The 16,697-nt window shown below is 46.2% G+C and overlaps 1 protein-coding gene across 2 annotated transcripts in view; it reads left to right on the top strand.

The window, feature by feature from the left end:
- LOC147108634 (beta-1,4-galactosyltransferase 5-like) overlaps nucleotides 1-16,697 on the top strand; it is a 119,505-nt gene that overhangs the window by 94,702 nt on the left and 8,106 nt on the right. For both annotated transcript variants that reach the window (XM_086005333.1, XM_086005332.1), the window contains exons 5-7: nucleotides 2,246-2,362; nucleotides 4,230-4,417; nucleotides 4,884-5,006. In XM_086005333.1, the coding sequence (XP_085861459.1) occupies nucleotides 2,246-2,362; nucleotides 4,230-4,417; nucleotides 4,884-5,006 (428 nt within the window). The remainder of the gene's footprint in view (nucleotides 1-2,245; nucleotides 2,363-4,229; nucleotides 4,418-4,883; nucleotides 5,007-16,697) is intronic.

Genomic DNA, 16,697 nt, shown 5'->3' with positions numbered 1-16,697 from the left:
CGTGAGGCCCGGCTGGACTCGCCTTAGCTCAGGTCGCGCTGCGGGCCGACGACGCGCGCGCTGACTCCCACCCCGCCAGTCTTTGCTATGAAGGCGGCGATGGCTACGCTTGGCTCAGTCCCGCGCCACCAGCCTTTACCAAGATGGCGGCGACCGCGGGGCGGGCCGTGCCTAGCTCGGGCGTGGCTGGCGAGGAGAGGCTGAGGCCTGCAGGCAGCTCATCCACCGCCGAGGGTGGGAAAGCCCGAGTCCCCTTTGCAAAAGGATTTTTTTTTTCTTTTAAAAGCAACTTTTTTTTTGCTGGAAATCTATATTTCAAAATAAACACGCAGAAAGTGGGAAAAAGAAGTCAATAGTTAGGAATCAAGATGGCGGCCACTCGCCTCAGCTCAGAAGGATTAGGCCCGCCCACACACTCAATGAAACGCCCCCCCCCCCCCCCCCCCGTGACGCACCGATTGGTCAACCATCAGGTTAATCCCCTGTACGATTGGTCAACATCACATCACTCAACGCTAATGAGCGGAATGTTGCCGTTTTTTGAACCTTTTTTGTATACTGTCGGAACCATTTTTGTCTGACCAAAAAGTAAATATGCCTATTAGAGTCCCCTAATAAGCTTTCTTTTGATAAAACGTGTAGGTACGCTCTAACTTCTGATTGGACAGACAGACAGCATTTGTGGGTCAAGTAGGTTAGGAGTCAATATAAGTTTCAATCTGGCAATCAGATAAGAATGTTCCACTGAACATTATGATGCCAACTTTTTTGTATTACACGTTATTGCCAAAGTTCTCCCTACACATTCCAGTAATCACAAATGGAATGCGCATGCCTATGGAAATTGTGCAAGCGTAGGGTTGAGCATGGCTCTGTTGGCATGCTATCATTCATTTATGCAAGAAAAATATAAATTGAGCAATGAACCAGCAAGATACCAGCACTTGTAGAAGCCATGTTCTGAAAGCAGTGACTCATGTTAATTGAGATCATCTTGCACTGGGAAGAGCTTTTGAAAAATGAGATCATTATGCATGAATCCGGTGTTGCATTTCTCTTTTGGATTTTTTTTTTCCCCCCCCTTGGGAACTACTTTCATAAAAATAGATGGAACCTCTCATTATTGCAGTCTTGCTCACATCTGCTTGTTTTCATTAAAGTGTACCCACAGAAGAAAATCCCCATTTTCTTGTACATGAAGTGGCAGTACGAGCACTTTTTTCCTGAGAAACTAATGCTGACTCCTATTTTTGCTATATCTGCTCACCCAGCTTCACTATTGTGCTTATTTATTTCTTTGTGCTTAACTAGTGCATGGGAGCCAGCAGTAAATAAAATTTAAATAGAATTCACTGGTAATCAATTCTTTCCCTAAGGTTAGCCAATTCACCCTTTTTTTTTTTTCCCCCATTGGTAAAATTGTTGACGGTCATGGTTTACTGAGTTGGTGCTACACTTAGTTATTTGGTGTTGGGGACTTCCCTAAGAAAACAATGTAGTACCCATGTTATATGCATGAGCACTATTTCCGCTCACATGATGGGTGATTAATATCTATAGCATTGACAGAATAAATCAGTCATTCCATATTTTATAGACCAATAGAAATTAGAATTCTGGCTTCTTCATTCATTTATGAAATGTAACATTTGTTTTTATAAAAAAAAAAAAAAAAAAAAATCCCAGATTTATGTACTTTGCAGTTAACTTTGTAAAGATTTATTTTACCCCTCAACTCTTGAATTTATAGGCGTGTTTAAAAAGGTTTGCTCCTGAAATGCAACCTCCAGACCATTTCTTTACCACCTCGTACATTGTTCTGAATTTCTTAAACGATGGTATGTTGTTGAACTAAAATCTAGCATGTGATCATATAAGCACTTTTTTAAAATCTAAATTGCGCTCAGTTCTGATGTACAAGATATTATATTAGTGGTGTTTTAGCAGTGTAAAAGGCCAGTTCTCCAATATTGCCTGCCAAGTATCTGTGCTTTTAAATTCAAAATGTATCTCCGTATTGTTTTGGTGTTCAGTAGACATTGTGTTCACTCATTGGAATAGCTCCTCCACTTGTAGATCTGACCCATTTCTGTACCAGAAGCAGCATTGGCAATAATCAATTTTCAGAACACACAATTCTGTGGATTTGTTCACAATTTAATTAATTCTGCCTTATTCTGCCTAATTAATATCACACTAATCACCTGTTATTGCTAGTAACTTCATTTGAACTGTATCATTTCAGGTGGCAATTTTGATCCCATTCCGCAATCGCCATGAACATCTCCCAATCCTGTTAAGGCATTTGATTCCAATGCTGCAGCACCAACGCTTGCAGTTTGCTTTTTATGTCATTGAGCAGGTGAGTGGTAAAAATAAACTAGACCAGTGTTTAAAAGTTCATGGACTAGACATTTACAAAATGTATCTTAAAATAATATTAATTCAGGACCAGGATTAGAATGAGTAAAATATGAAAAATTGATCAGTGTGTTCCTGGAAAAAAGCCATTTCCAGTTGTTTAGATCTCCAAATTTATAAAATAACTCTCCAAGAATCGCTATTGTAGACAAGATGTTGATAGTGGCCTAAAGGTATTTGTGGTATTACCTGACTAGGATTACATGATACTGTAGGAATTGACGAATTCCTAACTAATAACTGAGGTCGACTCAGGAGATCAATCAAACAGGTCTTTAATGTAAGAGTAAACGAGTTCAAACAATTTGAGATCGATACAGGAGAGCCACGAAAACAGGTCTTAACAAGATGGAGATTCTACGAGGACTGCCTGGGCAGTCACGTGGTTTACGACGTGACGTCATCGCGTTTGCCCGCGTTTTCTTGCGCTCTTAAAGGGGCCACGCCCCGTGCATACAAACACTATATATAAAACAAAGTAATGTCTAACACAATGGTACAGGCTTAGGCTGGTGTTAGAACATCGTTAAAGGGAATTATGTACAGTTGCCCAGAGTCATTCAGTGGCTCCGCCACAATACTTGTATTCTCACAATTCAGCATTCTTTTCGCCATTTATAATTATATGAATGTGGCTCATGAGTTTAGTTGGTATTTAGGAGAAGCAATTTTCCGGGGCCTATGACCACGTACACGGTTGTAAGTGCCCTGCAAGTTCCGGGTTTCCGCATGTGTGAAAACCCAGAACTTGCGATCTGTCAAGTTTCAGCTTGACAGATCATCCACAACCCCGGGAGCTACTTGCCCAATTACTGCCCAGCAAATGCCCGTGAAACTCTTAGGCCTGGTAAAAGCAGGCGTAGGGCCGCCTTTTACCAGTGTAAGCGTTTAAATAAATATAAAATAATTTAAAATAATTTAAACATAAAAACAACTTTAAAATTGGTTAGATTATTTTTAGCCCCTTTAAATCATTTAAATTTATTTTTCAAAAAATTAAATTTGTTTTATTATTTTAATTAATTTTGAACATGTAATTTATTTTTATCTAACTGGTGTGTAATTGTGTTTTTTTAGGGGATTCCTATTCATGCTAATGGGGGGATTCCGTACATAAATCCGCGGGAAACCTCCGACCGCAAATTCAGGCCCAATATTTGAAGTTTTCAGCATATCCCCTCAAATTACTTGCAGTTATGCCTATTGTTGGTCATGATCTAGTACCACAGAATATGTGTCTTCTAGTCAACCAAGTTGTATACCTGGACTTTCCATCACCTCCGTATTCATAAGTGGTGGAATCAGTTATAGCCTACTACTACAGTGCTACTAAAATTGACCACTGTAAATGACAGGCTCTTTATACAGCAACAGTGTCATTTGACATTTATTTTAACCTTGAGCATGGGTGAATATTAGGTGAGGACAGGATCTGTCTCTGCTGTGATACCCCTTTTGTCAAATAGCCCCCTGACCCTCACTGTTGAGGCTCACTAATGATTAGAGGTACATTTAGAAGTAAAGAAAAATCACTGTAAATAAATTTAATTTACTTAATTGAACGTATAACAGTATCTATTAGACAGCAAGGTACCACCACACAATTTTGAAACCTCCTTTGGGTTTAGTTTATGTGCAGCACAATTATAAACGCCTTTATGTGCCCAGTTGCAATTCTGTTTCATGGAGCACCGAGAGGAATACTTCCCCAACCCACCCTTCCCATCTTTGGTAACTTATATTAAAAAAAAAAAAAGTATTGTCTGTGGTAAAAAAAGTTAATTGGAATATGTTATCTCTTTCATCAGGCCGGGTTCCATCCATTTAACCGTGCAATGCTCTTCAATGTTGGATTTAAGGAGGCTTTGAAAGACACAGACTGGGACTGCGTAATCTTTCATGACGTTGATCACATACCTGAAAGTGATCGTAACTACTATGGTTGTGGGCAGATGCCAAGGCACTTTGCAGCGAAGTTGGATAAATACATGTACTTGTACGTCCTGTTACTTAATCTGAGGTGATCGGTTAATCATAAATAGTAATAACCTTTGGACAAAAATGTTGTTAAGGGAGGTATTGTGTAGCTTTAAGATTGTATAAAATTCTAGCAAAACTATATTTGAATTAGGTGTGAAAAATATTTCCATTTTTACCTCTCCTCCCTTTTTGAAGTTCCGTGCTGTGCACCATTCTTCAGCAAGACCTGTAAGCAAGTGACTTGTGCTACTATGAGGTAACGAAGAAGGCCATAAACAGTTTGTGGTGAATCTCTTAATTTTTTCCACGCCCCCCCACCCCCACTCTTAATACTTACCATGTCATAAACCTCTCTCCAGCCATCCTGTTGCTGGATGCATTACTGCAACTTCTTACTTTCAACCCCCAGCCACCCAAGGGAATAGTAAAAGATTTAAAAGTAACTTTTAATTAGTTATAGTTCTGGTTTTTTTTCTCTACAGGCTTCCTTACAATGAATTTTTTGGCGGAGTGAGCGGATTAACAGTGGAACAGTTTAGGAAAATCAATGGATTCCCAAATGCATTTTGGGGCTGGGGAGGTGAAGATGATGATCTCTGGAACAGGTTGGTTAGGTTTGTTGCAATAATTAGTTAAATCTAGATTCATTCTTATGTCGCTAATTCAGTCCATACAAAGCATTTCTGGTTAAAAATAGTTGCCCATATTCAATATTCATATTAAAAGTAACCTTGTTTGATAATTTCCTACTGTAAGGAAGAAATGGCTTCATTTATGACGCCCCAAAGTGCTTCACAGCCAATGAAGTATTTTTGAAGTGTAGTCTCCTGTGTGTATAATTGGACAGAACCAGTACAAAGGCTCAACTTTTCATAAATATCTTGGGCCTGAAAATCCTGGAGGCCTGCACTGTTGCTGGAAATGTAGTGGGGCTGGATTTCCAGCAGGCAGTTTGCCCTGGTGTTGATGGTCCCAAATCCTTGGGTGCAGTGTCATTTGGGGAGAAAAAAAGAGGATGGTGCCTATACTGTTTATGGTGCACGCTGGGTGTCTGCCCTATAGCTGGCTAAGAATTTCAGTGTGGTACCTTCCCTCTCTGTGGGGGTGGGAAGTCAGTGAGCTATTCTGGCCAAAAAAATGCAAAAAGGTGCAAGAAGTATTGATTCTGGGGTAGCTGCTTTTCCTAATGGCAGTCAATCACATTAAGAAACCGGCATTGTGGATCTCATTTCTGCCAGGAAGATAACCTGGCAATGCAAGTATGCCTGTACCACGGGCGCATACTTCAAGTTGGGGGTGGAGGAGAGCAAACTGGCGGAGTTAATGGTGAGTAATGTAACAGCTCCCCCCCACCCCTGGCCCCAAACACAGTTCACCACCTCTTTTGGCATGAGCACCGTGAAGGGAGCAGGCACAAGAAGTGTCTACCCTCCTTTTCGTCAAAATCTCAGCATAGCAAAAAGAGATGAATCCAGTCCTGTAGTACCAAGTCCCACTCCAAATTCTGCCCCCCTCACTCATTTCCTTTTACCCCCCCCGCCCCCCCCCCCCCCCCCCCATCCCCAACTTGCACCTTGAAGTATCTGCCCAGACCTAGGAATTTTGGGACCCATGATCTTTATTGAAGACAGGTCATACAAAAAAGGTTTAATTGTTTACACACTTGCTGGATTTGCTTTAGTGTTGATGTCTGTTACTGCTACTATGTACAGATATTGAAGTACTACAATTGTGATACTTGGTGAAAATCAAGCAATTTAACTTCAAGAAACTTGCACAGCTTACCTAAACACTCTCCTGTTGTTAGCTAAACACACTCCTGATATACTAGACGTTAACACCATCTTCCACAAGTTAATGCAGGCAAAGGCCACAAAAGGGAATGCTATCCTTGTCCACTCATCACGAGCTCCTGGCTCTAACATCTGGCTTCTTTTGGATGTTTGCCTGAAATTAATACATATTTTCATGTGTATGAATAAAGGGTGATTTTTTTTTAATGGAAAATTCGGGACACAAATGATGTCTCGCACTCGCCCCATCTCTCGCTACCTTCGCCCCATCTCTCACTACCTTCACAAACTTTGTTCATTAGATAATTTTGGGATGTATCAATGGCGGCAATAACGATGACTTAAATTTATATAGTATCTTTCACATCGCAAAGCATCCCCCCTGGTGCTTCACAAAGCATGAGAAAAAACTGATACTAAGCCAAATTGGACAGATTAGGAGGGATGACCTAAAAGCTTGGTCAACGAGGTGGAAAGGTAGAGGGGCCTAAAGAGGGAATTCCAGGAAGTTGGATGTAGCTGGCTGAAGGCTTGGCTGCCACTGGGGCAAAAGGAGCAGGGGTGCAAAAGAAGCTAGAGTCAGAAGAACCGAGTTTGGAAGGATGGCTATAGGGCTGCAAGAGTTAGATCGGGTAGGGCAAGGATCTTGAGATTTAAATACAAGGATAAAAAGTTTAAATTGGCTCTTGGTTGCCCAACACCTCAAATGTAGGTCAGTGCAGATGGGGTGATGGGCGAGTCGGACTTTGGTGTGGGATACGATACAGGCAACCAAGTTTTGGGTGAGCTGAAATTTATGGAGTGTGGGAGACCAGCCTGCGGGCATTGGATTAGTAGGGCCTGGATGTGATGGCGATGGATGAGGGTGAGGTGGTTATGGAAGCAGGTAATTTTACTGAGGTGGAAATAAGCATTTTTTTGTGATTGAGAATTTCAAGTCGAACAGGATCTTAAGGTTAAAGCAGACTGGTTCATCCTGCGATGTTGATTGGGGAGCGGTTGGAGCCAGTGGCAAGATACGGAGTTTGTGGCAGGGCTTTAAACTATGGCTTTGGTCTTTCCAATGTTTTGCTGAAGGAAGGTACGGCTCCTCCAGGACTGACAGTACACAGACAGTGGAGGAGTTGAGAGGTAGAGCTGAGTGTCACCACTACTTCCTTCCAGTTAGAAACTGACCCCATTACTGCAAATGAGGAAGAGGAGGGGGCCAAGGATGCCTCCTTCCTGGTGACTGAGGGTTGGATGAGCCATCATTGCTGCAGATGCTCTGGCTACGGTCAGATGGTTAAGAATAGAACCAAACGAGAGATATCTTCAAGCTGGACAGTTAAGGAGAGGCATTAGAGGGGGATGGTGTGGTTTACAATGTTGAAGGCTGCAGAAAGGACAATGACAACAACTTGCATTTGTATAGCACTTGTAGTAAAACATCCCAAGGTGCTTCACAGAAGCGATTATCAAACACCGAGCCATATAGAGATAGTAGGAGAGATAACCAAAATCTTGCTCAAAATGGTGAATTTGAGGATCATCTTGAAGGAGGAGAGGGCGTTGGAGAGATGGAGAGCTTTTGGGAGGGAATTCCAGAGCTTGGGGCCAAGGAGGGCTAATGTGCCACAGCATACTTGCAGGGAATGTTGTTTTGACTTTCGGAGGAAACCTAATTGGAGGGATTCAAACAGGGAATTGAGAGAGGTAGGCATAGATCTGGAAGGCAACAACAGGTTCAAGAATCTTGCAGAGGAAAGGAATGTGGTCCCATATGCCAAGGCTCAAACACATACTGATTTCAGTTTCACAACTTGATAACATAAATAGGAGCAGGAATAGGCCACTCGGTCCCTCGAGCCTGCTCTGCCATTCAATAAGATCATGGCTGATCTTGGGCTCAAAGCCACTTCCCAGCCAGCTATCCATAACCCTTCACTCCCTTATCTTGCAAAAAATCTGTCTATCTCCACCTTAAATGTATTTAATGACCCAGCCTCCACGGCTCTCTGGGGCAAAGAATTTAACAGATTTACAATCCTCTGAGAAGAAATTCCTCCTCATCTCCGTTCTAAAAGGGCAACCCTTGATTCTGAAACTATGCCCCCGAGTTCTACATTTCTCCATGAGGGGAAACATCCTCTCTAGCTACCTTGTCGAGCCCCCTCAGTATCTTATGTTTCAATAAGATCACCTCTCATTCTTCTAAATTCCAATGAGTATAGGCCCAACCTGCTCAACCTTTCCTCATAAGTCAAACGCCTCATCTCTGGAATTAACCTAGTGAATCGTCTCTGAACTGCCTCCAATGCAAGTATATCCTTCCTTAAATAAGGAGACAAATTGTACGCAGTACTCAAGGTGTGGTCTCACCAATACCTTGTACAGTTGTAGCAGGACTTCCCTGCTTTTATACTCCAACCCCCTTGAAATAAAGGCCAACATTCCATTTGCTTTTTGATTACTTGCTGTACCTGCATGCTAACTTTTTGTGTTTCATGCACAAGGACCCCCCAGGTCCCTCTGAACAGTAGCATTTTGTAATCACTGTCCATTTAAATAATTTTGCTTTTTTATTTTTCCTGCCAAAGTGGATAACCTCACACTTTCCCACATTATACTCCATCTGCCAAATGGTTGCCCACTCACTTAGCCTGTCTATATCCCTTTGCAAATTCTGAGTCCTCTGCACAACTTGATTTCCCACCCATCTTTGTATCATCTGCAAACTTGGCTACATTACACTCGGTCCCTTCATCCAAGTCATTAATGTAGATTGTAAATAGTTGAGGCCCCAGCACTGATCCCTGTGGCACCCCACTAGTTACTGTTTGCCAACCGGAAAATAACCCATTTATCCCGACTCTCTGCTTTCTGTTAGTTAGCCAATTCTCTATCCATGCTAATATATTACCCCCAACTCCTTGAGCTCTTATCTTATGCAGTAACCTTTTTTATGTGGCATCTTATCGAATGCCTTTTGGAAATCCAAATACACCACATCCACTGGCTCACCTTTGTCCACCCTGCTTGTTACATCCTCAAATAACTCTAGCAAATGTGTTAAACATCATTTCCCTTTCATAAAACCATGCCGACTCTGCTTGACTGCATTATGATTTTCCAAATGCCCTGCTACTGCTTCCTTAATGAAGAACTCTAGCATTTTCCCAATGACAGATGTTAAGCTAACTGGTCTATAGTTTCCTGCTTTCTGTCTCCCTCCTTTCTTAAATAGGGGTGTTACATTTGCGGTTTTCCAATCTGCTGGGACCTCTCGAGTCCAGGGAATTTTGGTATATTGCAACCAATGCATCCACTTTCTCTGCAGCCACTTCTTTTAAGACCCTGGGATGCAGGGCATCAGGTCCAGGGGTCTTGTTGTCTTTGAGTCCCATTATTTTACCAAGTTTTCCTTAGTGATAGTGATTGTCTTTAGTTCTCCCCTCCCTGTGGCCCCTTGATTATCCATTATTGGGATGTTGTTACTGTCTTCTACCATGAAGACAGATACAAAATATTTGTTCAGAGTCTCTGCCATTTCCCCGTTCCCCATTATTAATTCCCCAGTCTGATCCTCTAAGGGACGAACATTTACTTTAGCTACTCTCTTCCTTTTTATATACCTGTAGAAGCTCTTACTATCTGTTAATATTTCTTGCCAGTTTACTCTCATCATTTTTTTAAGTCATCCTTTGCTGGTTTAAAAAATTTTCCCAATCCTCTGGCCTCCCACCAATCTTGGCAACATTGTATGCCTTCGTTTTCAACTTGATACCATCCTTTACTTCCTTAGTTAGCCACGGATGGTGCTCCCTTCTCTTAAAATCTATCTTTCTCACAGAAATATATTTTTGTTGAGTTATGAAATATCTCCTTAAATGTCTGCCACTGCATTTCAACTTTCTTACCCTTTAATTTATTTTTCCAGTCCACTTTAGCCAGTTCTGCCCTCATGCCATTGTAATTGCCTTTGTTTAAGATCAGGACACTGGTTTGAGATACAACTTACTCACCCTCCAACTGAATTTGAAATTCAACCATGCTGTAGTCACTCTTTCCTAGAGGATCCTTCACAATGAGATCATTTATTAATTCTGTCTCATTACACAGTACCAGATCCAAGATAGCCTGCTCCCTGGTTGGTTCCAATACATACTGTTCTAGGAAACTATCCTGGATACACTCTGAACAACTCCTCAAGGCTACAATGGCCAATTTGATTTGCCCAATCAATATGGAGATTAAAATCACCCATAATTATTACTGTACCTTTTTTACAGGCCTCCATTATTTGTTGATTTATACTCTGTCCAACAGCATTGCTAGTGTTCGGGGGCCTATAGACTACGCTACCAGAGACGACTTCCCCATATTATTTTTTACCTCCACCCAAACCGATTCTACATTTTGATCTTCTGAGCCAATATCACTTCTCACCGCTGCACTGATCCCATCCTTTACCAACAAAGCCACCCCACCTCCCTTTTCCTTTCTGTCTATACTTCCGAATTGTCAAATACCCTGGAATATTCAGTTTTCAGCCCTGGTCACCTTGCAACCACGCCCCTAATGGCAATGAGATCATACCCATTTGTATCTCTTTGTGCCGTCAACTCATCTCTCTTGTTACGAATGCTGTGTGCATTCAGATATAGAGCTTTTAACTTTGTCTTTATACCATTTCTCCTTGTTTTGGCCCCTGTTGCACTCTTATTTTTAAACATTCTGTCCCTCCCTGCCACACTCTGGTTATTATTTCCCCATCTCTATCCTGCTCTTTTGGTTTCTCATTAACTTTTTTTAAATTCCTGCTCACCTGGACCCTCCGCCCCCCCCCCCTCCCCTACTATTTAGTTTAAAGCCCTCTCTACAGCCCTAGTTATTCAATTTGCCAGGACTCTAGCCCCAGCATGGTTCAAGTGAAGCCCGTCCAAATGGAACAGCTCCCTCTTATCCCAGTACTGGTGCCAGTGCCCCACAAATTGAAACCCATTTCTCCCACACCAGTCATTTGAGCCACTCGTTCATTTCTCTGATCTTATTTACCCTATGCAAATTTGCTCATGGCTGAGGTAGTAATCCAGAGATTATTACCTTTTGTGGTTCTGCTTTTTAATTTAGCCCCTAGCTGCTCATACTCTCAGCAGAACCTCTTTCTTTGTTGTACCTATGTGGACCATGACAACTGGATCTTCCCCCTTCCACTCCAAGTTTCTCTCCAGCCCAGAGGAAATGTCCTTAACCCTGTGTGGTAAACCACTGTTATAGTTATCACTGTATATTGTTCTCACTGTTCTCACTGTCACATCACTACACGAGGTCGCCTCTTGTCGCACTGTTATACCTGGGCTGACCACCTCCGACTCCGCCCATTACCTGCCCAGGTATAAAGGTAGCTGACTGGCTAGTATTCCTCCCTGTTGGATCGGATCACCCACGAGGGTGGGCTCTGTTATTTAGCCAATAAAAACCTTCAGTTACGTTCTTAACTCGTCGCCTTTTATTGGACTAATTGATAGGCATATCAATTTTATTGACTAAATTTTAAAGATGTCTGATAATGAACAGCAACAGCAAGGAGCTCACCCAGCAGCACAGCAACAGCAGCCTCCAGACAACGGGCCACACCAGCCGGCTTGGCTGCAAGCCTTGAAACCACCATACCTGGATCTAAACCCACAGGCACCAAACTCAGCCAACGACTTCAAACACTGGCTGGACTGCTTCGAATCGTACCTGGAGGAAGCCGTCGTCCCTCAGAGATCCAAACTAAGAGTCCTGAAAGCCCAAGCGAGCCCGAGAGTATATACACTCATCCAGGACATGACTACGTACGACGACGCCATCAACCTACTGAAACAGCAGTACCGGAGCCCGGTAAACTACATGTACACTAGGCATCTCTTAAGATCTCGCCAGCAACAGCCAGGAGAATCGATAGCTGAATTTTCACGAGCGCTGAGACAACTCGGCAGGAACTGTGACTTTAAAGCGGTGACGGCTACTGCGAACATGGAAGACAATGTCCGCGACGCCTTGGTGAGAGGCCTACGTTCCGACTACACACGGCAAAGACTGCTTGAAGCTAAGGACATAGACCTGGACAAGGCCGAAGCCCTCGCCCTCACCCTAGAGGCCACCCAGCAAGACCAGGAAGCGTTTGCCAGGTACTATTCGCGACCCTGGGACTCGGGCCCGACCCCCACCCCACCACCCTTCACAGCGCTGCCCCCGGGACCTACCTCAGCGTCTGCATCACGGATCCGACCGGGCCCGCTAGCCCCGGTACCGGCCCCGACATCAGGCAACCCCGATCGGGCCGCTGGCTGCTTCTTTTGCGGCCAGGAGAAGCATCCGAGGTCGCGCTGCCCAGCCAAAAACTCGACCTGCAAAACCTGCCTCAAGAAAGGCCACTTCTCCAAGGCCTGCAGAAGCAAATCCTCAGAAGCCAGCAGTGCCTCATGCGAACCCTGGGGGCGGCCATCTTTGTGCGGGGCAGCCGAAGCCTGCAGAGCCTCATGGGAAAACCAGGGGTGGCCATCTTTGTGCGGGGCAGCCGAAGCCTGCAGAGCCTCATGGGAAAACCAGGGGCGGCCATCTTTGTGCGGGGCAGCCGAAGCCTGCAGAGCCTCATGGGAACAGCAGGGGCGGCCATCTTTGTGCGGGGCAAACGATTTAAACAGAGCCTCATGTGAACTACGGGGGCCGCCATCTTCGCCGCCATCTTGTCATGACAACGACGCGCTCATCTACACCCTAGCTTCCGTGACCCTGGATCAAGCCCGCCCGCACCACCTGGCCAGCTCAATGATGGACATCAAAGTCAACGGCCACGCCACGACCTGCCTGTTCGACAGCGGAAGCACGGAGAGCTTCATCCACCCAGACACGGTGAGCCACTACTCCCTCCCCGTCCTGCCAACGCGCAGCCGCATCTCGATGGCATCGAGGTCGCACGCCACAGACATCAGCGGCTACTGTGTCGTGACATTGTCGGTTAAAGGGACAGAGTATAAAAATTTTAAACTCCTCGTACTCCCCCAGCTGTGCGCTGCCGTCATACTAGGGCTGGACTTCCAATCCCACCTCCAAAGTGTAACCCTAGCATACGGTGGACCCCTCCCCCCACTCACAGTCGACAACCAGCGAAAGTTAAACCGCCCACCGCGTAACACCTGTAGCCTATCCACCCTCAAGGTACCGCCACCTTCCCTGTTCGCTAACCTCACCCCCGACTGCAAACCTGTCGCTACTAAGAGCAGGCGGTACAGCGCTGGGGACAGAGCCTTCATTAGCTCTGAGGTGCAGCGACTCCTGAAAGAGGGCATTATTGAGGGGAGCAGCAGCCCCTGGCGTGCCCAGGTGGTGGTAGTCAAGACCGGCGACAAAAATCGCCTGGTTATCGACTACAGCCAGACCATAAACAGATACACCCAGCTGGACGCATACCCCCTCCCCCGCATATCGGACATGGTCAATGAGATTGCACAATACCGCGTATTCTCGACCATCGACCTCAAGTCGGCCTACCACCAACTCCCCATCAGCCCGGAGGACAGCCAGTACACCGCCTTCGAGGCGAATGGCCGCCTCTACCAATTCCTTAGGGTCCCCTTTGGTGTCACCAACGGGGTCTCGGTTTTCCAACGGGAGATGGACCGGATGGTTGACCAGAACGGACTACAGGCCACTTTCCCCTATCTCGATAACGTCACCATCTGCGGCCGCAACCGGCAGGACCATGACGTGAATCTGGAGAAATTCCTCCGTACGGCCCAACGGCTGAACCTCACCTACAATAAGGAGAAATGCGTGTTTAACACAGCGCGCCTTGCCATCCTTGGCTGTGTAGTAGAGAACGGAGTCATCGGCCCCGACCCCGAAAGAATGCGCCCCCTCATGGAGCTACCCCTCCCCCACTGTCCAAAAGCACTTAGGAGAACCCTGGGGCTTTTCGCCTACTATGCCCAATGGGTACCCAATTATGCGGACAAAGCCAGACCCCTCCTGAAAACCACATCCTTCCCCCTCACGGAAGAGGCGTGCGCGGCCTTCTCCCTCATTAAGGGAGACATAGCCAAGGCCACAATGCACGCAGTGGATGAGTCAATCCCCTTCCAAGTGGAGAGCGATGCATCCGACTTCGCCCTAGCCGCTACCCTTAACCAGGAGGGTAGGCCGGTAGCCTTCTTCTCAAGGACCCTACAGGGCCCCGAGACCCGACACTCGTCGGTCGAGAAGGAAGCCCAGGCAATTGTGGAGGCAGTACGGCGCTGGAGGCACTACTTGGCAGGCAAACGATTTACCCTCCTCACCGACCAACGCTCGGTTGCCTTCATGTTTAATAACAAGCTGAGGGGCAAGATCAAGAACGACAAAATCTTGAGGTGGAGAATCGAGCTTTCCACCTATGATTATGAGATCTTGTACCGGCCCGGTAAACTGAACGACCCCCCTGATGCTCTTTCACGCATTACATGCGCCAGCGCGCAAAGTGATAGACTTCAGACCCTCCACAATGACCTCTGCCACCCCGGAGTCACCAGACTCTACCATTTCATTAAGGCCCGCAACCTGCCATACTCCATCGAGGAGGTCAGGACCATGACCAGGAACTGCCAGATCTGTGCTGAGTGCAAACCGCACTTCTATAAGCCGGACAGAGCAAGCCTGATCAAGGCCACCCGCCCCTTCGAGCGTCTGAGCATCGACTTCAAGGGGCCCCTACCGTCATCCGACCGTAATGTGTACTTCCTCAACATCGTTGATGAGTACTCCTGTTTCCCCTTTGCCTTCCCCTGCCCAGACATGACCAGTAACACGGTCATTAAATGCCTGAACAAACTCTTCGCCTTGTTCGGGTTCCCGAACTATATACATAGTGACCGGGGCGCCTCCTTCATGAGCGAGGAACTCCGTCAGTTCCTATTGGAGAGGGGTATTGCAGCAAGCAGGACCACCAGCTACAACCCCCGAGGGAACGGCCAGGTGGAAAGAGAGAACGCGACGGTATGGAAGGCCACCCTCTTAGCCTTAAAGTCTAAGGGCCTCCCAACCTCCCGCTGGCAAGAGGTCCTCCCGATTGCGCTGCACTCCATCCGGTCACTACTTTGCACTGCCATTAACACCACCCCCCATGCTCGAATGTTTGTCTTCCCCAGGAAGTCGACTACGGGAACCACCCTACCAACCTGGCTGACCTCTCCGGGACCCGTCTTGCTGCGAAAGCACGTGAGGGCCCATAAAACGGACCCCCTGGTCGAGAAGGTGAACCTCCTGCACGCCAACCCCCAGTACGCCTATGTGGCTTACCCAGACGGACGGGAGGACACTGTCTCCTTACGAGACCTCGCACCCTCACCCCCCCCTCCCAACCCCCCGAGTCCAGCCGAGGTAGACGGCATGCCGGAACCCCACGAGCCTTTGCCGACTACGCAGACACCAGCTTTAACACCGGATAATGTAACACCGCCGCTGCGACGATCGGAGAGGCTAACGAAGCCTCCGGACAGACTGACATACCAGAGCTGGTAATACACTTCACCCCGCCGGACTCTAATCTAAACAAGGGGTGAATGTGGTAAACCACTGTTATAGTTATCACTGTATATTGTTCTCACTGTTCTCACTGTCACATCACTACACGAGGTCGCCTCTTGTCGCACTGTTATACCTGGGCTGACCACCTCCGACTCCGCCCATTACCTGCCCAGGTATAAAGGTAGCTGACTGGCTAGTATTCCTCCCTGTTGGATCGGATCACCCACGAGGGTGGGCTCTGTTATTTAGCCAATAAAAACCTTCAGTTACGTTCTTAACTCGTCGCCTTTTATTGGACTAATTGATAGGCATATCACCCTGGCACTGGGCAGGTAACACAGCCTTCGGGACTCATGCTCTCGGCTGCAGAGAACAGTAGCTATCCCCCTAACTATACTGTCCCCTATCACTACAACATTTCTTTTTACTCCTCTCCCACCACCCCCCCCCCCCCGCCCCACCAACCCTTGACTGGCTCCCTGTACCACGGTGCTGTAGTCAGATTGCACATCCTCCCTGCAGCCCCTGCCCTCGTCCACACATGGAGCAAGAATCTCATACCTGTTGGACAAGGCCAAGGGCTGAGGCTCCTCCATCACTACTTCCTGGATCCCAATACCTGCCTCGCTTGTCGTCACACCCTCCTGTCCCTGACCATGGGCCTAATTGGAAGTAATTACTCTAGTGGGCGTGACTGCCTCCTGGAACTTAGTGTCCAGGTAACACTGCCCCTCCCTAATGTGTCTGTGTCTGAAGCTCGGACTCCAGCTCATCAACTCTGAGCCGAAGTTCCTCGAGCAGCCAACATTTGCTGCAGATGTGGTCACTGTGGACCTCAATGGTGTCCACGAGCTCCCACATGCAACAACACATTGCCTGGTCTCCCATCTCTATTAATTAATTTAATTAATTTGTTTTAAAATTTGGAACACCTATATTTTTTAATCTACACCAAGGCACTTAAATTTAGAC

Source organism: Somniosus microcephalus, chromosome 13 (assembly GCF_052327205.1).
Source record: "Somniosus microcephalus isolate GS21.2 chromosome 13, FLI_Smic_1.0, whole genome shotgun sequence".
Lineage (NCBI taxonomy): Eukaryota > Metazoa > Chordata > Chondrichthyes > Squaliformes > Somniosidae > Somniosus > Somniosus microcephalus.
Note: the sequence above shows the minus strand (reverse complement) of the source record. Positions and strands in the feature narration are given on the sequence as shown.